At 27.5% G+C, this 26,560-nt stretch overlaps 5 protein-coding genes across 10 annotated transcripts in view; 2 read left to right on the forward strand and 3 right to left on the reverse strand.

Moving 5' to 3' along the window:
• Positions 1-9,526, forward strand: part of Nca (neurocalcin homolog) — a 484,597-nt gene extending 475,071 nt beyond the window's left edge. For both annotated transcript variants that reach the window (XM_031994624.2, XM_031994625.2), the window contains exon 5: positions 164-9,526. In XM_031994624.2, coding sequence (XP_031850484.1) covers positions 164-364 — 201 coding nt within the window. In that variant the 3' untranslated portion in view covers positions 365-9,526. The remainder of the gene's footprint in view (positions 1-163) is intronic.
• Positions 9,408-13,472, reverse strand: APP-BP1 (Nedd8-activating enzyme E1 regulatory subunit APP-BP1). 3 transcript variants are annotated; one of them, XM_031994524.2, is made up of 9 exons: positions 12,793-13,300; positions 12,656-12,710; positions 12,288-12,452; positions 12,013-12,195; positions 11,438-11,933; positions 10,519-10,652; positions 10,241-10,443; positions 10,032-10,168; positions 9,408-9,944 (listed from the first exon to the last, which is right to left on the reverse strand). In XM_031994524.2, exons 4-9 carry the CDS (start codon positions 12,144-12,146, stop codon positions 9,714-9,716), a joined length of 1,335 nt encoding a protein of 444 aa, XP_031850384.1. In that variant the 5' UTR covers positions 12,147-12,195; positions 12,288-12,452; positions 12,656-12,710; positions 12,793-13,300; the 3' UTR covers positions 9,408-9,713. The 3 variants fall into 3 exon arrangements, with proteins under 3 accessions (XP_031850384.1, XP_031850386.1, XP_031850383.1); XM_031994526.2 differs by lacking the exons at positions 12,656-12,710; positions 12,793-13,300 and adding an exon at positions 13,322-13,472; XM_031994523.2 differs by having other exon boundaries at positions 12,656-13,297.
• Positions 13,473-14,316: 844 nt separating this feature from the next.
• LOC116435203 (nucleoside diphosphate kinase 6) lies at positions 14,317-15,834 on the reverse strand. The gene is made up of 3 exons (XM_031994527.2): positions 15,208-15,834; positions 14,756-15,059; positions 14,317-14,687 (listed from the first exon to the last, which is right to left on the reverse strand). The coding sequence occupies exons 1-3, from the start codon at positions 15,283-15,285 to the stop codon at positions 14,506-14,508; spliced, it is 564 nt and encodes a 187-aa protein (XP_031850387.2). The 5' UTR covers positions 15,286-15,834; the 3' UTR covers positions 14,317-14,505.
• Positions 15,691-19,009, forward strand: LOC116435168 (succinate dehydrogenase [ubiquinone] iron-sulfur subunit, mitochondrial). The gene is made up of 5 exons (XM_076372094.1): positions 15,691-15,814; positions 17,622-17,869; positions 18,022-18,319; positions 18,655-18,777; positions 18,872-19,009. The coding sequence occupies exons 2-5, from the start codon at positions 17,697-17,699 to the stop codon at positions 19,007-19,009; spliced, it is 732 nt and encodes a 243-aa protein (XP_076228209.1). The 5' UTR covers positions 15,691-15,814; positions 17,622-17,696.
• An 18-nt stretch (positions 19,010-19,027) lies between these two features.
• LOC116435205 (ovarian-specific serine/threonine-protein kinase Lok) lies at positions 19,028-21,911 on the reverse strand. 3 transcript variants are annotated; one of them, XM_031994530.2, is made up of 8 exons: positions 21,720-21,911; positions 21,364-21,573; positions 21,010-21,285; positions 20,675-20,928; positions 20,406-20,609; positions 20,160-20,333; positions 19,895-20,059; positions 19,028-19,799 (listed from the first exon to the last, which is right to left on the reverse strand). In XM_031994530.2, exons 2-8 carry the CDS (start codon positions 21,509-21,511, stop codon positions 19,581-19,583), a joined length of 1,440 nt encoding a protein of 479 aa, XP_031850390.1. In that variant the 5' UTR covers positions 21,512-21,573; positions 21,720-21,911; the 3' UTR covers positions 19,028-19,580. The 3 variants fall into 3 exon arrangements, with proteins under 3 accessions (XP_031850390.1, XP_031850391.1, XP_031850392.1); XM_031994531.2 differs by having other exon boundaries at positions 21,801-21,896; XM_031994532.1 differs by lacking the exon at positions 21,720-21,911 and having other exon boundaries at positions 21,368-21,519.
• Positions 21,912-26,560: the final 4,649 nt, after the last annotated feature.

Genomic DNA, 26,560 nt, shown 5'->3' on the forward strand with positions numbered 1-26,560 from the left:
ACACAACTGAATTAAGCGAATTCTTTTATAATTGAAAACAAAAAGTTTCTTAAAAAATTAGTTAATGTATATATTTTTTAAAATTATATTAAAAGAAATATTTTAAAAATCTTATATTACGACTTCAATTAACAATCTTTCATTGCGTATTTACTCATTTCAGGCAATCTACAAAATGGTAGGTTCCGTGATGAAAATGCCGGAAGATGAATCTACACCTGAAAAAAGAACCGATAAAATATTTCTACAAATGGACAAGAATAAAGATGGAATATTATCACTTGATGAATTTATAGAGGGTGCAAAAAATGACCCGTCTATTGTGCGACTGTTGCAGTGCGATCCGAGTGCACAAGCTCAGTGAAGCCTTGGGCCGATCCGCAAGTATTACTGTATCATCTATATACGTGAATCGGGAACCGATCCGATAGTACCCCATATAAAAAAAACATTACGATCATAAGGAACATGCAGAACGTTTTTGTTGAACTATTTAATTCATTTTAATACTAATTTTTCATAACATTTTTAAACAATTTGCTTATTTTCATTTATTTTCCATGTAATAATTATTTTAGTTCGCAAAAACTAAGAAATAAACAACGTACATTTTCTTCATGAACGTAAATGTTGTTTAAAATCATAGATAATAAGGAAAGGTGATATTTTTAAATTGGACCGGTTCCCGGAAAGGTCCAGGGCCACTGGGCCCATGGCGCTTGCGCATACCGCAAGCTAGTCTATAAGACTAGTCCAGTTGCTCCGTCTCATAAACGGATCAGTTTTAAACAAAAAGGCTTATTACGTTTTTGGACGTATTAATCTTCGTGTGCTGCGTACGACGAAGGACCTGCAGAGCTATCCACACTCTGTGATTTGAAAAAATATCTTAGTCCATAGATAGAACCGAGAATCTGCTTCATCCAACGTTGAAAATCACAACACTGTTGATAAATTTAATGTCTATAACAGTGATCCTCATCTTTGTTCGGTTACATGTAATAATTAACGAAATATTAATTGTTATATGTACATAAAATATTCTGTATTCTTGCACTGTTTGTCAAGTTTGAAATTCAACTTTAACAAATTTAATAGTTTTACTTACGTACATACAAGCACCATGGTTTGTCACAGAAATGTACGATTTTTCTAATTGTTTTTGATTATGCTGATAAATAACGATAAAATATTTCAATACATTTTTTAGCAGTTGTCTTTAGTAAAAATTCCCGCCATATTCAATTTAAAATTCAATTGAGTATTAAACACGATATTTGATTTTTATCAGCTATTGTATACAGCATATGTCTCCTATTTTATAGTCACGTGCAATGGATTTACAGTTGTCTGTGTGTGATGTATACAATGATTCCTTCAGTTTCAAATTTTTACGTATATCATTTTTCTTTAAGAATATACACAATCCAATGTGAAGGATATTCTGAAGTACAGTTACTTTATTTCAAAATTTCTACTTGTATTATATTATTGGTACGAATCTAAAAATAGACACATTCTGAACTTTATGTAAAAAATTATTAAAATGAAAATTTGGATCAATATAATGCAAAACTGTGAATTAAAGTATATTATTAAATATGTTACAAAATTTTTTTAATTGCACTGTTAGATCTACTATAGTAATTAATTATTTGAAATACAATATTTTTTACTATTCCTCTTATATTAAAATATACTTTTTCAAATATAGATTTGTTTGGTACACTAATTTTTAATTTGACCAATACTATAAAATTGTATTGCATAATATATGAACATTTTTAAGGATATAACAAAATAAATTATATAATACTATTTTTTTATTTTTTTTTTTATTACACTTTATTGGAAATGCATCAAACCATAGCATATTAAATTCATACATCATGCATTTCATTAAATTGTTAGATAAACATAATTAGTATATCCAAAGGAAAGCCATTGTGACTGGTATCAAAATTAGAAAAAATGTTTTAGTATTATGTAATAATTTAATTTAGCAAATCACTTCATCTGTACCTGTGATAATAAGTAATGCTTTCAATCTTGTAAACCAGTACATATTCCTCTTCCATTGCTACTTGAAGCTTTGAATATGAGCTTTATGTACAAGCACTGTGAAAATGATACATAAGATTCTATTAATCTGATAGTAAACTTTAATGTTTAAACAATAAATTTGCACACCCACTAAATGTAAGACATATTCATTAGTCATCTTAAATAACTGAAATAAATTACATACTTAGACACTGACTTGTAATTCTATAAAATCAATCAAATAATGCAGTTACAGAGATTATATAGATATTTAGAACTTCTAATTGTAAGATAATAATTTGAAATTTTCCGTTTTCTAGATATATATTCTCTTTAGTCACTGCAGAGAAAGGAAAGTGTAATATTCTACATATTTCAATACTGACACATTTAACTGCCTATTTCTCAAGAAATAATATTTTTAGATTGTCATTGAATAATTGTGATTGAAAAACGTTGACTTCAATATATTTCCAATTTAACAATGGGTACCAGTTACATAACGTTTTTAAGTTAAAGTGCTCCATACCTTCTATTCATAATTTATATTTGTTTATATTTGGAAATTAGTACAGCCCTTTACTACTTTAGAATTTGATCTCTTTTTTTAAGTAATGAAAGAAATGAAAGTCTTTTTTTAATTCGTTAAAACTTTTTAAACTAAGTATTTTTTTAATGAAGTTGAATGTATTTTTCCTTTATTTTACCAAATAGATATTATCTAGAAATCGTGACTGTAAGCATAAAATTTTCAAAATTAGGCATTGGGCAGAAAGTAATCAAAAAGTTAATACTTCTTTTATGAAAGTATGCATACAATTTTATTCTTCATCCTTCTATAAATATATCTAGAGAAATTCAAATAAAGATAGAGCAGCCCTGTATAAACATTCTATTTTTAAACATGTAGGCAACTGATAAAGTAAATAGATTTGCACCTAGATAATTATAACAGTCTGTTACACGTGTCTACGAAATAGGGAAAATAATGCTAAATATGACAGCTATTTGCAGAAGAACATTTAACATTACATAATAATATGCAGATTACTCTTTGCGATCCTGATAGAAAATTTTTAATTTCTTGTATCACACTGTCCTGAATTTTTCAATGATTCGGTTATATAAAAAATTTCTTTCATGTGGTATCTTACGATGTTAACAACAAACTGAAACAATTAGTACTGATTTGAATAGCAAAGGTCACTGGAAAAGTAGATAAACAATTTAATTAAAAAAATTACATTATTTATATAAGCATCCTTAAAATACAGTAGAACTCCATTTATGGAAAAAATTTGGTAGATTAATTAACATTTAATTTGCCAAAGCTAATTACACTTATAAGAGTCTCCATTGTACATGGGTGTAACATTGGTTCTTAGTCATAAATATCTAAATGTGTTTCACACACTTATTAATAAAAAAAACCTGTGTATGTGTACACATTTTTACTTATCACAAAATCGAACAAATTAATATATACAAATCAAGTCTAATTATTTAAACATGAATTTTAATTACTTGAGTTGAAAGTTATAAATAATGAAGAAAATCATTTAATTCCAATTATATTGCTCCTCATATACAAATATGTGGATTTCTACTGTAAAAACATTATAGTATAAATTACTTACAAATAATTATTATTACAATAAGTAAATTTATTTTATATTTGTAATACTTTCGTAATTTTTAAGGATGTAAACTAATGTAAATGATTATAAAAAATTTTTGTGAAATTATATTTATGAATATAAACTTAAGTGTGTTATAATCTAATATATATGTCCAGACCTAAGTAAGGTGCAAAAGTTCTGTTTGTTGAATGGTGGTAGTTTTTTATAAACATAACTACAAATATCTGTAATAACCTAATAACAATAGTAAAAAGATAAGGAATAAAAATTAAATTTCTACATAATTCATAACATTTGTTACATTTTAAAATTACATTTTTACAGCAGCACTTTGAAATCAAATATTGAAAAATGAGTATATCAGTTCTACATATAGAATTATAGACAACAATTTTGAAATTGTTATAATCCTACAAAATACAAACTTAAGAAAAAAGACTACCTGGTAGCTTGTGTCCTTAAATAATTTATTTACATTTCTCATTTAAATGTGTATCAAACTATTCTTAAAATTCTAAATTAAATATTATGAAGTAAAACTATCCTTATAACTTCCATTTTTTATATTATTATCCCTATTCTTCTCAGAGTTTGTAATTATTATACATTAAAATTTTACGTATAAATGTACATTTTTATTTAAAACAAAAAACCTAGACCACTTTCATATTATATACACATGCAATATTACACAAAAAATAAATATCGAATCCATTCAACAAACAGAACAGTATTAAACTGTACATAGTACACTTAATTTTGCACTATGCATAATTTTTTGAACATAATACATAATTCGTTCTTTTTTCATGTAGTATGAAAAGAAGACTCAATGATTTATATGAAAAGTATCACATGTCATTTACAATTTATATTTAATTTATATGAAATCATTAAAGTTGCAAAATTAGAATGATATTTTCTAATGTCAATACACTCCGATAACCTTTGCTATATTCTCTTTTTGATTGTCTTAATTTCAGTGAAGTGAGAATAATTCATCAATTTTTATGTAAAAGAAGAAAAAATATCGAAGTTTCTGCCAATCTGAATGACTGAGAACTGATTGATATTTTCAGAAGCTTCTAAGCTTCTAAGCGACAAGAGGCTTTATGTCAAGGAAGAAAATTATAAAAATGAAGTAAAAGATAAAAATACAACAAAAAGAAAAATGAAAGAATAACATTCACACGCACGAACTATTTTAGAGATTTATTTTTGCGAATGCGTATGCGCGTGTCGTGTACGATTGTGCTATGGTACAACAATGGATTATTATATACATATGTATCTAGGTACACGTATGCGTATGTAAAATGGGAGGGACAAGATGTGAGAAAACAAAAGTAAACAAAAAAAGAATGAAAAAATAAACAGAACACAAAAGCTGTTCCGCCATCTGTTATTTAATTAGATAATATTGGTTATTTCAATCCATTTTACATACATATACATTTATGTAGCATTATAATTTTACTACTTATTATAACGGTGTAAGTGTGATAAAATTGCACCTCTGTTATGCAAAGAAAGACACGCAGCAGCTAAATAAATATGCGTAACAAGTTATTGTAATTATAATAGAAGCATAAGTACGATTTTTAATTAACTTGCCATTCTTTCGAATCTTCCCCCTTCATTCTCTACCATAATTTCTTTTTTGTACAATATGATCATGGTTTTATTCACACTTTAAAACTTTGTTCTAATTTCTGATATAGCCATTCAAATAATTTGCTATTTAAATACTACTGTATAATTGGTATTAATTTACAGAAAAATTAACATTGTATATGTAAAATTTATGAATGTAACTAAACATTCATCTATTTATATTCTTAAAATGTGTACCTGTTCATCTTATGTTCACGAATCTTGAAGGATAAAAATTATGTAGTTATTATTTAATTATTATTATTTAATTTATATAGTCATTATAAAAATTAAATATCTTTATTAAAATTAATAAGTAGTACATATGTAAAATTTTGAAATAAATTTTAGTTTTCTTCCAGCTATTCAATAAAATAATACCTTTTACTTCTGGTTCATACAATATAAGAACAGAGGAGATGGCAAATTTTACTAAAATAATATTTGTATTAATATTTCAAATGCTGCACTAGTCAAGTCATTGTATATTTACTGTATTCTCTGTTAAGAAGAAATAAGCAACAAATATGAATGTCAGCACTATATTAACATAACTTTAAAGAGTCAATAATATTCTATAACAATTGTAATGTTATAAGTGTCCACATATGTAATGATATACATTAACTTCTTTATGAAACACTTCTGTAAAACGAATTAGATCTAAATTTGACAAATAATTAATTAAGTTTCAATTAATTAATGTTGAGAGATTATAAATAAAGATTATAAAGCAAACTGAATTTATAAAAAATAGTCGTAGTATATTATTAGATAGTATATAGTCCAAAAGTATTATAAATTCTTAAAATTTGTTTTTAACTTACTAATTTCTTCAAAACTTTAAATATACATTTTATATTTGATATTGTCTCCATTTTATTTTGTTAGTAAAGTTAAAATTTTATATAATAATAAAATATTGAATTGTAGAGTCACAGAATATAGTAAAAAATCAAAATCAATAAATATTTGCATACAATCCTTTATTTAAGTAATATCTGATAAAAGTTCTAATTTTTTTATGTATAAATAACATTATATACAGTAATTTTGGTTTTTTCAGATTTCATTAAAAACTTACACATATGCAGCTTTTTAATGTTAATAACATCAAATATTTATATATTATCTACATGAGTATAAAAATGTAACAAATATAAATGTACAGTGTACTTAAATGTACTTAGATATTTTATAATGAACGTAATTATTATCATATTAAGTTAATTGGAAAGTTCTGTCAGTTTTGTTTAAGAAAAGAAATCAGTGTTAAAGAATTAAATTATTTATTAATTAATATTAATGTAATATCTATTGTTATAATACACATGTTTTTAAATATGCTAAATATGGATCTGATTTTAATGAAATCAACTAGATTGTTCATTTATTGCTATGTGGTTAATCATCAAGATTAAAAACCATTAACCAAAATTTTTTTAGTTCATTGTGTAAACAAATATAATACTTGGTCCAATAATACAAGAAAAATTTTTAGTCATCTTTGTTGCACATTTCTCCATTTAATATTTGTACAAAATGCAATGTCTAAGATTCATTTTACCATAGAATCTGTTTGCTGGCCAAATTCGCTATTTTGTAATATACGTTTGAACACTTATTGGTTAAAATTCTACTTACAATGCATAAAAATCTACAAAAAATACTGTAAATGTACATAAAAATCCAACAGTGAATCTTTTTAATAAGCTTAATATTATAATTGAACAGATTTTACATCAGAAAGTAATACTTCCTTCCAAACTTTATTGCAAACATAATTTTGTTGATTTGTATTTACAAATATTGTCATAAATTATTTAAAAATATATAACTATTAAAAATAAGATTCTACTATATTTAAATTCTAATAAACTTTGTACATGCATATGTTGAAAATATTAACATTCAGCCACAAAAGATAAAGTTTTAGAAATTTATATTATTATTTCAAACATTACTTGCCAGAAAATTACTGTGAAATAGTTGAAAAAGTATAGTATCTGACAAAAATGAAACACAAAGACAAATGTAGAAATAAATTAAGAAATAATATGCACGACATATTAGTTGTGTTAAAGAATAAATTCATTCTCAATATCATAAGTAACTTTAAAATAAAATCTTATGTGCTTTAATAAAAGAAGGAGATGATGAAGGGGAAAGAATCAATAAAAAAATTATACAATTTCTATTAAAAATTAAATTTCCTTCATTTTTTAAGACAAAAGGTTATTTATGCTGCTGCGTGACACTAAAATATTCATAAGTAAATCAATTAAAACGTCACACTAAATAATGAATTGTAGTATAATGTAATTGCAATATATTATTTTATGATAAAGTCATACTTATATGAACTTCTACATTATTGGATTATTGACAAAGGCATTGATAACAATAAAATACTGTTGTTTGCTACTCGTATCTCTCCTAAAATTTCTTGTTAAATTAAAATATAAAACTTAAGAGTTTGATGGATTATGTAATAACTTTCACTTCTAATAACTTCACAATTTAACTACTGACAAAAAATTTATTAATAACAAGAAATTCCTGCAATAAGAATTTTAGCAAAAACTTGTTACACATTGAGATTTATCTATATTCCATTATTATTTTTCGCCTAAGATTCTAATATTTCTAATTAGAGATTCTTCTCTAGTATAATAATAGTATCACAAATTACTAATATTTGTTGTACCAAGGATTTACCATAAAAATCTCTCTTCTTCTGAATAATTCTGATCTTATAACTGACCTATGTCTTAACAGGTTTTCTGCATCTACTTACCAAAATCTTTCCATATCTACTATTTCAGTAGTGGTTCATAGAGTCGTATAGTTAAAAAAATGAATATACACATCTTATTTCTCTGAAAAATACGTAATTGTGAAATAAATTTATTTACTGAAATTAAAAATTTTAATATTTTAAAAAAAATATGCATTAAATAAAACAAAAGTCAATAACAGCAACAAAACGAACAGATTTTACCAACAAATACGCAGGTATTAATAAATATTTAAAAATAATTATGCCAGTAACTTCAAGTTGCTCTTATTTACTTTTGTAGAAATATTGACTAAAATCGTAAAATATAAAAGCTAATGATACTTTTTGTAGCAAAAAAGAGGGATTAATAAATTATACGACTCAGATATGAAGAAATAAGAAAGTTAATAGATGAAATTCTTAATATTTATACTGTAAAACTTGTTATTATCCTCTACCGGTGTTTATCTCATAGACTTAAATCTATAAATATTAAACGTTCCTCTATTTATAATGTGTTGTCTTTCGCTTTGTGTCAATCAGTTATTGGTCTGTAATAGACTGTAATTTTTAGTAATTTGCGAAATTTATACTATTTAACTGTGTCAAAAGTGTATATAATCTTATTACACAAGTCAAATTTCATCATTAATTATTTGAAAACATTTCAATGTTTTTCCACCTCTTGATGATTTACCCTATTAATTCTCTTTCTATGCTGTATAAGAATAATTTATTATAACTTCTACATGTATTTATATATTTATTGGTGCAATGTGTGTTATGAAGTACAAAGTATGTATTACTGATATTGCGTTTGTTATAATTATTAAAACAATTTTGTAAGCTTTCGCATAACTACTTCTGAACTTGTAATTCTTTGAATTTTAAATGTGACTATCGTTAAACAAACCTACAAAAGATCAATATAAAATGTAAAATGTAAATTAAAAAATAAAAGGTAAATGGACAAGGGATAGTTATGTTAAAAACTAATAAGTTTATAGGATATTAAATATATTCATGATACTGAAGTGGTTTGTGCGAAAGTGTCAAAGTTTTATATTGTAGTATTGTTAATCATAGTTAACGGTTAATTAATATACTCAGGATACAATTAATTCTATATTAATAAAACAGCATTATATAAAGTAATGTAAGATTGTTGACGTACAAAGTAAAGCAATACAAAAATCAAAGCACAACTCATTTTATTAAGTTGTATTGAGAATGGAACACCGGTAAATATTATTTGCGTAAAAGGTTGACCATAAGGTATTATAAAATATTAATTTGCTTTCCACCTTATACGTATTTATTGTAAGTAATAGTTGTTTATTATAAATAAGAATGAAATCACTTGTGTATCAGTTAATTGCTACATTAAAGTGTTGATATTATACTCGTTCAACTTGTGTTTTAATACCTTTGACAAACATATAAATAAAATCATTTTTTAATCAAAAGTAATTCAATTTACTTTAAAATAAAAAAGGTCGACATAAAAAATTAATTTAAAAATATACCCAGTTCTGTATACTACAAATTATATATTTTTTATTAAATACAAAGTATGTTATCAGTTAAAAGCTTCGGAATTAAAAAAAAAATGTTCCCGAATTCGACGTAACTGCATCGTATATAAAAGTGTTATGAACTGGTTTATATTGATTTGTAACAAATTTGATCACTTCTTGGGCTACAAGACCACCTAAAAATGCTGATACAGAATGTAATTCTGATCCACCAAATCGACAAAACTCATGTATATAATCATCTTTTGCTAACGGTCCACATCCCCATTCAATCAGTAATTTTGTTATACATGCCTAGAAAAGAATTAAATTATAATAATTCAAATTATAAATTATTTTTTATATTTTAAAATATTGCAAATATTAATTGATAAAAATTACTTTGAGTTTAACAATATCAGGCTCCACTTGATCATCAAATTCTCCAGGATATGAATTATACTCTGTTTGAAATTTTTCAATTCCTCTAAGAACAACATAGTAAATCATCATACTTTCTGGATCTTCTAAACTTTGTACTAAAAAAAAGTTCTATGTAGCTTTTACAATCATACAAATTTACAAACATTATAATATTTATAAAACATTACCTATATTACTTGCATCGAATATTTTAGAGTCATATTCATCGGCAATACACGTTCCTCTTTCAAGATGTATATCAGAAGCATGTCTACAAAATAATTTTACATCTCTTTCGGAAATATAATCAGATGGTTTTCCTAGTTGTCGTAATAATTGCAACGTACGACGCCACACAGCTTCTGCGTCAGCCACTGCTTGTTTATAGTAACTAGAAGATGTAAATATAAATTTAACAGTTAATAACAATATTTTAAGAAACAACATCCATAGAAAAAAATCTTACATTTGTTGAAGCATTATATATTTTTCAGTATCTGCTGTCATATCTGGTAAGGTACCTTTTAAAGGCAATAAACCATCTCCTTCATTCTCACAGAAGTCCCTTACAGCTTTTGCAATAATCCAAAATGAACTGCTCTGAAAATGTATTAAATAAAAATATAATTCTACAATATTGTAATAGTTATAAGCAGTGATGAGACCAAGTATAACATGGACTTATTGTTATAAATCCATAGTTATTACGAATTATCAATCGATTCAATATCTAAAATTTGTTTGATCGAGTCTCATTAATACTAAGAAAACAACTAACTGTTCAATCAAATTGTTTAACAAATCATGTTCATGTATTTTACCCAAAGAGAAAAATATTTGTCATTGCAACTTTTAAATTATGGACAGTAAAAAAAGCTTTCCAAGTAAATATTATTGAATTTAACAACTATCTGAATATAAAAAAAATTAATAGAACCTCCCATTAAAAAAGAATTAAGAAAATCCGTCTGTCTCTGTAACAGCCCTCCCTTCTCCTAAAGAAAGCTACTTTTATTCTAGATGACTAGTTTCTCTGCTCTCCTCATTTAATTAAAAAAAATCTATATATATATGCACACATGTATATTTCATACTAGTATCTATATTAGCAACTGATCAGGAAATACCCAAGCAATAACAAAATATACTTTATTAAAATTTGAGTGTATAGATAAATATTATTTTTATTCTTTGAAGTACTCACACAGAATCAAAACAGATGTCATCAGGTTTTGATATTGTATGCAATATATTGTTTGAAAAGAATGCTATCATCAAGGATAAATAATGATACTATCACATATGTTCTACACCTGTATGATTTTTTACAAATTTATCATACTACACATGGTCCCATCACTTTGTCATAATTCTTTTCTTTCTACCTTTGCTGTTAAGTTAACACATTGTTCATCATTCAAAACATTCTTCACATTATCAGGAATTTTCGTATGTCCTATACATGTATTCACAGCTTTAATAGCTTCTTCAAAATTTTCTTCAGTATTTTTTGTATCATTTTCATCCCTTCTTATTCCTCTTTTTATCATTTCTTTTAATTGTTGTTTTTCCTTATATGTTTTGGGTAATTCTCCTTTTTCTTGAATCCATTTTTCTAAGAATTTATACAATATAACTAAGTATGGTACATGAGAGTGGTCTTTGAAAGTCATTTCATCAAGATTTACTGAATCTAGATGTTTTTTTAATGTTTCAAAAGGTTTATCCAAACGTAAATCTGGTGTTTCATTATCTGGATGCGTTTCTATAATCGTATGGTCTTTTACTTGAATTCTTATATATGCGATAAATCCTATGCTTCTGCTTACTAACAATGGTATATTTAGCTCCCAAAGTCTTTGTGATAACAGAATTAAAGACCTAAAAACAAATTTTCTTCTTTACACATTTCACTTAGATTAAATAAATTCCTGGATAATATTTATAGTTGTACTCTTACTTTTCATTAAGCGATGTAGCTACAACAACGGTAAAATTGTTGAAAAAATCTGGACTATTATATAAAATTTGTTCAGGTTCTTCATCTATATAATCACCTCTAACGTCTGAATTTAATTCTAAAAGCATTTGCATTGCTATTTGTGCCCTTGATTTTCCAACACTATCTGCTTCTAGGAAAAAGCTATTCAAATTGATTTAATAATTAAATTTAGTTCCAAGAAATTACTTTCATGTATTAAACAATTATTATAAATGATATACTAATATACGTACTTTGCACCAATGTCTTCATTAGTAATCTTTTTACCATCAACAATTGTAAATGCTCCAATACCTGGAAGGACTAAGGATTTCAAAATTTCTGTACCAAGTCCTGTAGCATTTATGAGACAAACATGGGAACTTTCTAATGCTGCTTGTCCATGATCGCCCCATAATCTGTGTATATAGACATTAGATACTTTGTTATTAAGAAAATAAAAACTGTATGTAATAGAACTTATTATAAAATATATAAAATGATTGAACATGTGTAGGTATATTAGTTACTATTAAACCATACAATAATGTTACTTAACAAAAATGTATATTAAGGTTTAATAATTCCTAACCCCCAAAAAAAATGTCCATAAGTTTTATACCTCAATTGTCTGTCATATTTTCTATTTTTTTCAGATTGTTCGGGCGATTTGGGTGCTGGTGATGCCATAAGTACTGATTAATGACAACAATTCAATAATAACACTTCACTTTTAAAAATACTGTATAACGCACTTACAATTGGCGATACATAACAATCGCGCTCGTTAAGTACATAGTTACGTCTGAGAAACCATGAACCAAATTTTTTCATAGACAAAAAGATGTGTGAACAATCTACATTGTTTGAAAATATAATTTTAACCGAATATTTGATTATAAAATTTATTACATTAAACAAATACTTTTGTTGTACCTTCACACGTATAATAAAAATCTTTTTACAATTTATGACTGTTATGCTTGAAAATTATAAGAATCGGTCGAATAATGTTTTATTATATATATAGAAGGCAGAAAATTATAAAAATAATTAACAAAAGGCGACCTTTAAACCATGTATTTAATAATATAGAGGGTGCTTTACGTAACTAGAACAGGCTTATCTCCTAAACAATTGAAAATAGAAGAAAATGTTATGAATGAAAGTTAAATGGTATTTTTGCACTGATTCCTCGGAAAAATGAAACTGCATTTTTCAAAAATGAAAACTTATGTTTCTAATTGCATTCGGTGCAAATATTGTCGAAAACGTAATTATAAGCAACCTTTTTCTATAAATATATATATATATATATATATATATAACAACGTCGCTGTTTCTTAGATTCCGAGATAATCGCAAAAACGTTTTGGTACTACTGCATTAAACTGTGCTTATACGTGCATGTCCGACTAACGTGTGCATCGGCCTAATGCAGCTGCTTATCTGCAGCTTCTACTATATACATGCCTTTCACATTAGTTCTATCGGCCTTAGGTTTAAAAATGCACAGACGCAAGGGAACTCTTCCATTCACGACACTCGACTTTCAACGCATGGTCATTATTGGCACACACAGAAGCCTGAGCATCGTGAGTGGAAGAATCCCCTTGCCCCTATGCACATTTAAACCTATGGCCGATGAAGCTAACGTGAGAGGCGTATTGTATAAAAGCATCACAATGGATGAGAGTTCGTAGATATAACGGGAGAACTGATTGAAACAGAAATCATGGCGATAAGGCCAATTTTCACAGAACCGGCATATATTGTAAAAATAGATATTTTCATCAACTTTTTCCTCCGACAAGAATAATAGCAATTGGTATTAGTGTTGGGGTAGTATTTTTATTCTCATCAAATTTAATACCACAAATATAAATCTCAAATTCACCATCTTTTAGATGTAAAAGTCTTAATTAAAATCATCAATACTATATTTCATTTATATAAGCATCAATCAATTAGAACCATATTTTTTATAAAGGATTCCAATGTATCTGTTTTGAACTTTTAGGTGTAATTGCATTTTCCAAATATACCAATGCATAAAAATATATAAAATTGTTTCCAAATTATAGTTTCATTGAATACCACTTAATTTTGACTTAGAATATTCTTTTCCTATTTCTAACAGCTTGAAAAATACAGCTTATTCCAGTTGTATGAAATATCTTATACATGGACACTCACAATATACTATTAATGATTAATAATGATCTAACAACTTCTTTACTATAAAGAATTATTTTACAAATAACAATTTTTCTATTCTTATAATCTAAACACATAATTCACTTTTTTTATTTTAAAGTTTTTTACCTCTTCCATTAACATTTATTTTAATACAAGAACATTACTGGACAATGAAAGAGGCAATAATGGATATAAATAAAATTTGAACTTGTAATACAATAACTATAATAATGTTCTAGTGATCATAAAGATTTACTACAAAATTGACAATTTTCAATCTGTAATTTCTTTTTCATGCTTTTGCATGAAACTTGTATCAATAGTATGTACAAAAGCTATTGGATCAAAATGAAGTTGACCTAAATTATAATATCTTTCTTCACTTTGATACCATTTTTGAAAACTAAAATCATTGAAAAATATTGTTATTTCCTTTTTTGCAGATTGTTCAGAATCTAAAACAGTAACTTCGTATTATAAATATAAACGAATCAAGGACAACTTTTTATAAGAAGTATTATACCCGATCCATGTGTAGCATTTCTTGTATCTGATAGACCAAACATTCCTCGAATTGTATTAGGATCACTATATTGTGCACGATAAACTTTTGTAGGACCCATTAATTTTCTCCATTTGGCAATGGCATCATAAGCAGCTAAGATATGAATATCAGATGGACCACTACACATAAATGTCAAAAGTCGATTATAAAAGAATTTTTTCTTATGCTCTTCATAAAACAATTCAGCCTCTTTTGGTGTAATTATTGTCCTGCGTGATCTGACAATTTTAAAATTATTGTCAATTATTAAATTTCGAATTTTCTGTAAATTAGAACAGTGTTTTAGATAATAATTTTATGATTAAATAAAATGTAAAAAATTAATATTCCTAAAAATTATTTTGTACCAATATAACTTTATATACATACTAAATTTTAAGATGTATAAAATTCAGGTTAGGTTTCCTTACCTGGAGTACAAAGGGAGACTTAACAACGTAAGGTTTAATGATTGCCAATGTCAGCTGAAGAGGTTGTCGTAATTGCATATTGTCATATTTTGCTCGATATTTTTACATAAAACACGAATTTTATAATGCGGTAAAAATAATCTAAAATGTCTCATAAGTTAAGAGACATCTCGTGTTCCTTTAGAGTGATATTCATATTATTATATGTTAACTTTAATTACAAGCATGTCTTTGATAAATAAAGTAATTTATATTAACATATACAAATATAACATAAAAATAAAAATAGGCATATAAAAATTATGTAGTACGAGGGTACACGTTTTTAGCGGATGTACATTTTCTTCATATTATTTAATTTAAAATATGCAATAATTAACTTTTGTTTTAAAAGAAATTGTAGTAGAATCTCCTCTATACGAATTAATAGGTAGACCAAAAGTGTCTAACATACTCTCCTCACATTAATAAGTCGGAAACAGCGTTCATGTTCAATACTAACAGATGAAAGTAAGTATAGAGAAGGTAACTCTACTATAATGTGAGGAGAAAGATCCTAAAGAACTCGCAAGCTCCCAGTTCGACACCTTTACCATAAAACGTTATAGTAAGTACCTTCAAGGGCTCTTCTTTTATAAATCAGAGTATAAATAAAACTAAATAAAACTAAATAAAATTATGTAAAACTATATATAAAAGTCAATATAACTGTATAAAGCTAAATAAAACTAAATAAAACTAAATAAACCTAAATAAACCTAAATAAAACTAACTAAAATTATATAAAACTATATAAAACTGTTAATAGATTTCGCAATATCTGTGCTATATTAAAAAGCTGTTTAATACATTTTTTAAGTGATAATTCTAAAAGAAATTGTTGGATTAGTTACTTATTATCGTCTCGCTGGTTCATAGTTTTAATTGTTATTGTTATTAAAAGATCAATTAAGAAATCCGTAGCTGTTAATTATTTATTTTAAAAAATTATTAAATAATCGCCGATATGTAAAATGGTAATGCAACTTTTTATATAAAATAATACTTTTTCAATAGTTTCTACAAACTTTAGTTAACATATATATTTTATATTTAAATAACAGTTATAACAAGTTTAGAAATAAGTATAATTCTTAGATTTATTACAAAAAATGTGTATAAAGTCCTTTACGCAATAAAAGCCACGAAAACAACTGATTGCGCAAATAACGCAAATGTACCGATAGATAATAAACAATTATTCATAAGAAGAGATTGTACGACATATATCCATAGTTATTACTATTACTACAAAATATTAATATACATTTTCAATTTCATAATGTCCATTGTCATTTATGTCAGTAATTCTGTATTATAATTTCTTTAACGAATAATAAACATATAAAGTAGGAAATCAAGTGTTCTCAATAAAGTAATTACATTTCAGATGGTAATTTTTATAAATTAATTTGCATAATGTAATATTTGTATGTCTCTGTTGTTTTTTTTCATACTATACATATTCTTATTTTTGAATCAATTTCAATTGTATGTGAATAACATTGAAATTATCTCGAATGATGATATTTTGTTTTCATTTCACGATCAGCGAAGAATGACACAAACACCGGACAATGAAATGATCAACAGATTAAAAAGGCAAAACATGCATTTGTAACCTGACAGAATATTTACGAAAGTCTTCTTTGTAACGTACTTTCTTTTACAAACATGTTCAATCTCAACATTACAAGTTACATGAACCAACTTAAAAATACTATATTTTTGTCTCTTTGTCGAAGAGTTCCACATCAAAGCAATCGTCATCACTGTAGATTTTTATCGAGTGAAAAAAAGGCCGAAGAAGCCATCAAGAAACCACCCAGCGAAAAAGAGAGTCTTGTTGCTGCGGAACTTGCCCTTATAAAAAAATGCAAAACGCCTCCAGAAGTTAGCGATCAACAATGTTTTACTGTAGTCTTCCTCATCCAAAAAATTTATATTTTCAAAATATTTTCATTTTCTTTCATTCCTTCGTCAATTCTATCACTGCTTTTATGCTGTAATTTAAGTGCTGACGAGAATGTCCTCTTAATAATATTTTAATAATCAAATCGATATAAATTACTTCCTCAAACTATTTAATTTGCACAAAAATATCGATATACTTATATCTACTTATCAGTATTTTTGTGCGCTACTACGATATCATTCGTATATTTTCATAACATTATTTCGCTTCAAATTACAATGAGTTAATCGAAAAATACCGGTATTTCGCGTTTGAATAGTGTCGTTTGTTAACCATTGCTTTAACAAGGCTGTGAACAATTTGTAGAGACAGTAACAATTTATTTTTCACAACTGTTTACTTTTTTATTGGACAATTGTACAATGTTCACATATTATTAATTAATGTTTTCGCACCAAAGGAAGTAGAGAAGCCGAGGCTACAGACGGTGCGTGTATATCGTTGGAATCCAGAGAAACCAAATGTAAAGCCTTATATGCAACAGTTCGCAGTTGATTTAAATAAATGTGGAACCATGGTATTGGATGTATTAGCTTTGATAAAGGCACAACATGATCCTACATTATCCTATCGAAGATCATGTCGTGAGGGCATTTGCGGAAGTTGTTCAATGAACATAAATGGTGTCAATACTTTGGCTTGCCTCACGTAACTTGCATTTTACTGAAAACGCATTTCTGACTTCTTAAAAATGACAATTTATACGAATTTCATTTATATATCATTATCTATATCCGATCGATGGATAGTATTCTATATTTCTTTAGTCGCGAAGTTTTAATATATTATTTTACCCTTAGAAAAGTGAAGGAATCACCTAAACCAATAGTCATATATCCTTTACCACATGCGTATGTTATCAGAGATTTGATAACGGACATGGAACTATTTTTGAAGCAATATCAAAATATTGAGCCGTTTTTAAAGCGCCCAGGGGAAGACAATTTTACTGGCCTACGACAGATTCTACAGAGTCCCAGAGACAGAGATAAACTGAATGGCTTATATGAATGTATACTTTGCGGATGTTGTACTTTTGCCTGTCCGCCTTATTGGTGGCTCGGTGATAAGTTCTTGGGACCAGCAACTCTTTTGCAGGTATGTTGCAATTCACTTGTAAAATGCACGACTTGAGAAATCAGTTTATGAAAAAAAATGGTAAGGTTCCATTAAAAAATTTTCGATGTGCAAAAAAAATGTTACTAACTAATGAATCATTTATTAAAACACTGAAAACTTTTTGTTTGAAGTTTTTTTTAATTTTATTTGGAACAGAACTACATATTGCCTTAGTTAGTAGGATAATCTGCACAATATAAGAATTTAGTATTCTATAAATTAAATAAAAATTGCAACGTTTTAAACTAAAATGTACTTTCATTTACAAAATGTAACATGTCTTTACAACACAATATATTGTTTGTACTATACAGGCATATAGATGGATAATAGATTCACGTGACACGGAACAGAAGGAAAGACTTAGTAAATTACGAGATTTTTATTCGGTATATCGTTGTCATACGATCTTCAACTGCACAAAAACATGCCCGAAGGTATGATATATTAAACATTGCACAAAAACGAAACAAAAACTAATACATTCTTATTAATTTGTGGCTAAGTATTAAAGCTATAATTTTGTTGAAGGGTTTAAATCCCGGGAAGGCAATAGCGCAAATAAAACGCTTGTTAGCGGGACTTACTAAAAAAGAACGACCGGATATAGAAACCCCACTTCCCAATCCTTGTAATGGTGAGGATGTGTATCAATGCAGAGAAGAATAATTAATAAAGGAAAAAATGTATGCTCAACATAATATTATTCTTGAAACAATTTGTAGTTGTATATAAATCGGTTTTTTGTACACAAAGTTTTATTTGTTTCAAATTTTTCCACGGTAGACTTTTATCAATTAAGTAGAAATAATATATAGTTAACTAAATTTTAATGGTTACAAGCATAGAAGAATTTGAAGTACAAAAATATCTAATAATTATTATTTAAATAACATTTTGGTATTTGTTTCAATTATTATAGTGTCATTATTAAATAACTTTGCAACTATTGTAAAATAATTGTACTGGTAGGTTAATCGTATTTGTACTTATTTTAAAGCTTACTATTACCAACATATTGAATTAGTAATCTCTTGTAACACGCTTTTAAATTACTTATATCTTACAGTCTAAAATTATTCGAATTACATCGTAAATACTGACGTATAACAAATAGATTAGAATCTTTTGATCGCTTTAATTTCGCAATTTTAACCTGCACAAGTTTCTGTCCAAAAATAATTTGCTCTTAAAAGGCAATTATCTTTATCATATATCATTTAATCCTATGTGTTTGTACTTATATTTCCAATCGTGCTCGTTTTACTAATCCATGATATTGCTCACTTTTGCATTGGTAAATGTCAGAAACACCTGAAGGAGCCATGTTTTCATCATTTTCTTTTGATAATAATATGTCAACAGCATCTCTGAGTTCACGATCTTGCAACCACTGATGCAACAAAACTTGCTTTATAGTAATTCTCTTTTTTGGGTTGACTGTCATCATACGTTTGATCTGAAAAGTTGTTGTTACAGGTTTAAATTACTTCACACTATGTTAATACATTAACTATGGTAACTACATTTTATATAATAGTACAGTATTCATACCAGATCTAAAGCTTTATCTGAAACATGACCAAATTTTGAAGAAGGAAAAGTATAATATCCTCTCTTTATTTGTTCTTGTAAGGAGATTCTTTTATCTGCACAATTAAATGGAACTGAACCGCTTAAACAAGCATATAATATTACTCCTAAACTCCATACATCTACCTGATAAAAAAAAAGTGTTATAAATAGCAAAACTTTACTATTTTTGATATTACTGTTTTTTTGATGAGATACAACAATATTCACAATGAAACATACATACTTGATTCGTGTAAGAACCACGTCCAATACTAGATAGTATTTCTGGTGCAACATACATAGGAGTACCACAAAAAGTTTTCATCATAGTTTGTGCATCAACTAATTTCGATAAACCAAAATCTGATACTTTAGCTAATGTAATATCTGAGTTGCTAGCTAACAATATATTTTCTGGCTACAATAAGGAACATTTATGTAGTACTTTTATTTTGTATTGAATAAAAAGGTATATTTTATAAAAACATACTTTTAGATCTCTATGTGTTATACCAGAGTCATGAAGATAACTAACAGCAAGTACAACTTGATAAAAGATTATTTTTGCAAATTTCTCTGAAAGTCTCCCCTTGCTCTTTATTCTTTCAAACAATTCACCGCCTTCCATTAGTTCTAAAACTATGTACACTGCTCTTGGATTATCTACAATCTCTTCCATTCGAATTATGCAAGGCTAAAAATAAAATATTTGTTAATATTTTATGTAATTGTAATAATTTACAGTCTCTTTAAACTTACATGTTTCAGAGCTTTCAATATCTTTACTTCGTTCATAATTTTCTCTGGATCATTCAGTGAATTCTTTTGTTCATTTGTACCACCCATTTTCATAATAGTTTTCATTGCAAACTTTTTACAACCTACTTTAGAGAATACCAATTTTACCTCTCCACATGCTCCAGAACCTAATTTACGAGATACTGCGTATTTACTTTTGAGCTCGGGGGGCAAGTCATTACTTTCAAACGCACCAGTACTCATAAATACATATACTGTTACAGATATACAAAAATATAAAGATTAATTATTATAATAATTATATTTCCAAATAAATTATAACAAATTATATTTACCAGTAACAATAGGTTGTGCTAACGATATAATGTCATTACTTTCTAATATAATTTTATTTCCACGGCCTACTCTTATTTTGTTAACGAAAGTACCATTTTGGCTTAAGTCTTCTAAATATACTACAGCATCGTTACAGTTACCGTCAATATATTCTCTAGTTATTTTAAAATGTACTTTACTCATTACACTGACCCATTTTGGTTTTAAATCATTTTTAGTTATGCAAATATCACAGCTCTCTGATCGACCAAGTGTATATATATTCTTGGTCAATTCTATATAAAAAATTACATACATTTAAAAGTTAGCATAGAACAGATATTAAATAATACTTAGGATGTAAATATATTTACCCACTGTTTTAAAAGGTAACTTAATAGGACACAATCTTCCCCAAATAGCTGTGGTTGTATCTTGTGATAATTCTTGAGATTGAGTCAAACATACTGATTCCGCGTTTTGAGTGTCAGGTAGTGTTAAAACAATATGTTCATCGTTCATAGTTATAAATTAGTTGGTTCAAAACAAACCAAAGATATGAATTTGTCGCCCACGTCAAAATTCTTGATACAAAAACGTAAAATTGATGCTCAACAACTCAACACAAAGAATACTAACCCATAGCAATAAAATTATATTATTATTTCTTTTTGAAATATTATTTAAAGCACAAAATACTTATTTTCCAAATAAAGATAACGAAAGTGACCTTTGAATTATTCTTGCAGCTTTATTAAAGAATTATGTCGAATCTATAACAAAAATCAAATAAGTATGGCATAACTTCAACCTGTAACGTAATTCACGATGTAAACATCTTCCTGAAATCGCGGCGCTAAATTTTCTTGGTCACAGACTAAGAAAATTTGTGATTTTATTCAAATCGTAGGTATATTAGGTATCTTCATTGCCTACATAATTTAAAATTGATAAAATTGTAATGAATATTTTATATCACTTAATATTTTAAGAATTAAATATTTATAGAAGTTACATTCATTTATTAGTCAAGTCGTTTATTACTAAGTCTGTGCTATATATATATAAGCATTTTTGGGCTTTCAGTAATTATGTTTGCCTCTAACTTCATATTTAAACCACAGGCTTAAAATCCATACAGATGTTACATGTTATAGGAATTTTTATTCTGACCTCTGAAGATCCTGAGAATCCTCGTATCGTTTCATTGTTATGCTCGACATTACTGATAATTCATAAATTTAGATTTGTTGATAGGAATTGAATTAGTTCTTTATTCTTTATTATAATTCTTTATATTAATTCTTTATTATAACTTTATTCATACTACAGTCGTTTAATCTGATTTGAACAATGTAGTGTTTAATAAAAAAAAGGACGCATAAGTCTGAAACCATTTTATGAAAATTAATTTTAGAATTTTCATTATAATACAGATAGTCTTCCTACATCACGGCATCTTACAACACGATTTCGCTCTAACATGATAAGATAAATTGCAAAAATCTTCATATAACGCTATACGTGGTTTCACACAACACAGCATTTTCTAGGAACCTATCTACTGTGTTATAGGAAGGTTATCTGTAACACGGTTTCACACAACACAGCATTTTCTAGGACCCATTTACCGTGATATAGGAGGGTTATCTGTAATACGATTTCACACAACACGGCATTTTCTAGGAACCTATCTACCGTGTTATAGAAGGGTTATCTGTAACACGGTTTCACACAACACGGTATTTTCTAAGAACCCATCTACCGTGTTATAGGAGGGTTACCTATACTTCTTTATTGGAATTCAGTTAAGTTCACATTATTCAGTATTTTACGCTCCAAGTATTCCGTTCGTGGACTAAAGAAAAAAATTATTTAAAGAAATTTTTTTGGGTATGTGTCAAAGGGTGACTTTTTGTTTTTAAAACTAATTTTTGGACAGTAAGCTTCAGTCCCAAGCCATGTCTGATAAAGATAAAAAAACAACATTTAAAAGGAAATTTATTTCTTTAGAAGTAAAGATACAAATCTTAGATCGTCTTTTAAAAGGTGAAAAAGCATCTCACGTTGCAAAAGATCTTAATTTAAATGAAGCAACAGTCCGAACTATTAAGAAAAATGAAAAAGAAATAAGAAGTGCAGTTGCTGCAGGATCTTCGATATCCGCAAAATATACAGCTCGTCCCCGGGCGCCAATAATTGAGAAAATGGAAAAGGCACTCAGCATTTGGATTAATGATAGCTGTCAAAAAAGAATTCCATTAGACGGTAATATCATTAAACAAACAGCACTTAAAATTTACAAATACCTTAAAGAACATGGAGAATCTTCTGTCAACCCAGATTTTGTGGCAAGTAAAGGTTGGTTCGAAAAATTCAAAAAGCGTTTTGCAATTCATAACATAAGAATTCAAGGAAAAACTGCATTGGTTGATCATGATGCTAGGACTTATCCAAAAAAAATTCAAAACATTATAGAAGAGCAAGGATACACAGCACATCAAGTTTTCAATGCAAATGAAACTGGGCTTTGGTGGAAAAAAATGCCTAATAGAACCTTTATATCAAAAAAAGAAAAAACTGCATCTGGATTTAAGGTATCTGAAGATCGTATAACGCTACTTTTGTGCAGTAATGCGTCAGGGGACTTTATGACAAAACCCTTGCTAGTGTATAGATCTTTAAATCCTTGTGCACTTAGAGGCATAAATAAAAACACCTTACCGGTATATTGGAAAACAAATCCAAGAGCTTGGGTAACTAGAGATTTATTTAGAGATTGGTTTTTGAATTGTTTTGTGCCAGAGGTTGAAAATTATTTAAAGCAGAAAAATTTGAGCTTCAAGGCGCTATTACTATTAAATGATGCTCCAAATCACCCACAAGATTTAAGTCATCCCAACGTCAAAATAGTATTTCTACCACCTAAGACTACTTCATTGCTCCAACCATTGGGTCAAGGTATTATTTATACCTTTAAAACTTATTATATCAGAAAATCATTACAGTGGATTTTAGACATAACTAATTCAAAGTCAATTAATGTAATGGAAGCTTGGAAGCAATTTTCAATTAAGCACTGCATTGAAATCATATCTTTATCATTGAAAGAACTAAAAATATCAATGTTAAATGCATGTTGGAAGAAGATATGGCCAGCTTCAGTTGAAATAAAAAATGTGCTTGAATCATCAGAAAATGAAATTAGTGGCATATTAGAATGTGCTAAATTGATCGGAGGCGAAGGTTTTATGGACATGGCTATTGAGGATATTCAAGATTTATTAGTAGAAAAAGAAATTGACGAAGCGGAAATGGCATCGGAAGTTGTAAATCAAATCGATTCTGAGAACAATAACACTGATGAAGATTATGAAGTTAATAATTTAACATTAAAAAAATTACAAGAAGGCCTAAGCTTAGCTAAAAATCTTGAATCATTTTTCTTAAATGCAGACCCTCATGCTGAAAGAAGCCAAAAATTCAAAAGGGAGCTGCAAAATTGTCTATCTCCATACCATGAAATCTATAACGACCTTGTAAGAACCAGCAAACAAACTAAAATTACAGACTATTTTAAAGAAGGTAGAAGGAGCAAAAAATTTAAATCAAGAAAAAGGTTCAGAAAGTGAAGGTGATATCGTTCAACCGAAAAAATGTTCTCATTTGATTGTACTGAGTAGTGATGAGGAAGAAATTTATTAAATTGAGGTTACATTAAATGAAAATAATATTTTTTGTTCCTTTTTGTTTTGTGTTTGTAAGATAGGATTTTGTAGGCTAAATAACATGATAAAACGTGGTTGAATAACACTTTTTTTACTTCGATGTTACTAGCTCAAATGCTACAAACTGAGTGCCCTGAGAACACTGTTTAGTCGGATGGTCCCATCTTGTCAGCGTTCTACTTTCCCTTCACTAAAATTATCTTGCATGTTATACATACATTTATATTTTTAATAAAAATTAAGTTGCTTATATAGAATTAAAAAAAAATTTTGTTTTTAATAAGTTTTCGGAATGTAACCTTCCTTTTTGTACTGGCTCTGAGTCTCATATAACAGTTTCACACAACACCGCATTTTCTAGCAACCTGTCTACCGTGTTATAGGAGGGTTACCTATACTATAAAATGAAATGTAATACGCGAGCACTCTAGTGACACTCCCCTTACGAAAAGTAGTAATAAAATAAGTAAAACAAGTAGCAATACTAAATGCAATTATCTGCAATTGTGGTAGCTATAGTAAGTTTTATTTGTCCTGACGTTTGTGATGCGACACGCGTTTTTCGCATAAATGCAGGGTTCTTAATTTTAAGACTTATCTAGAAGAAGAGGATCCAGTGTTAGTGTCAGTATTATTGGAAAGAGCAAAGCCTAATTTTTAATATAGAACAAGAATTGAATATTATTATTTACAATTGTGGTAGTTACTGAAAATTTTATTTGGTACAAATAAAAATGATATACCATAGTTGCAAATAATAGTATTCGATTCTTGTTCTATATTAACGAGTAGACTTTTCTCTTTCTAATAATACTGAAAATAACTATGAATTCTACTAACAATAAGTCTTAAAATTTAAAAATTTCATACTTATGAAAAGACCCTGTGATGCTTCGCAAGTGACGGTATAAATAAAAATTCCGTAATTACAATTGCGGATAATTGCACTTGGTATTGTTACTTGTTACTAATATCACCTACTTATTGTTTTCATTTGCACTTATTAAGTTGTTTCCAATGATACTGAACAGAGCACTGAACTCTACTAAATAAGTTTTCGAAATTGAGAATGAAAATAAAAAATGTTAAATAACATATAATTAAAAAAAATATGTACGATATAGAAATGTACAATTCAAATACCTAGTACATTTACCTCCACCTCAAGTTGTTTAAATTGAAGAAACAATAAAGTTGTAATTGATTATTTTATTTTTCAATCTTTTCGAGTTTGTCTTCTTTAAAGCTGTGTAGCTGTATTAAATAAAATAATGTTATGTAAGAAAAGTTTTAAAATTTGTGTAATTAAAACGCAACAAATCTTCAAAGTTGAGAATTTGAGCTTCTTTTAACACGTTCCGTGCCACGGAAATTTTGACAGTATTGATTCTTTATATGTGCAACCTTTTTTTGGTTCTGGGAAAATTTATGAAAAAAGGATTTTTTATTGCGTTTGGGAGTTTCCATCTCTTTTCATCCGCGTTTCTATTTAGGAGGATATTGACTCGTATCCACAGTGCACCCTGCGTGTCTCCCTCTTTTTTTTGAATCGGAGATTTTTCTGATTTATCTCTCTCGAATCAAGGTGTGCTTCCTTGATTCTTCTCTTTTTATCTCTCTTTTCCCAATAATTCTTTGGCATGTGTTAAACGAAAAGGTCGATGGAACTTTGATTTTTCTTATCTTCTAGGTTTAGCATTGTAAAACAAGAATAGCATTTAGCATTGTAAATTATCACAAAATTATCAAAATTAATCACTGTCAGAGGCAGAAGATATAATATTGAAGATAATCAGCTATAAAGTCGATAATCATGAAAACAGATGACTCAGAGAAACGGAAT

Source organism: Nomia melanderi, chromosome 11 (genome assembly GCF_051020985.1).
Source record: "Nomia melanderi isolate GNS246 chromosome 11, iyNomMela1, whole genome shotgun sequence".
Classification (NCBI taxonomy): domain Eukaryota; kingdom Metazoa; phylum Arthropoda; class Insecta; order Hymenoptera; family Halictidae; genus Nomia; species Nomia melanderi.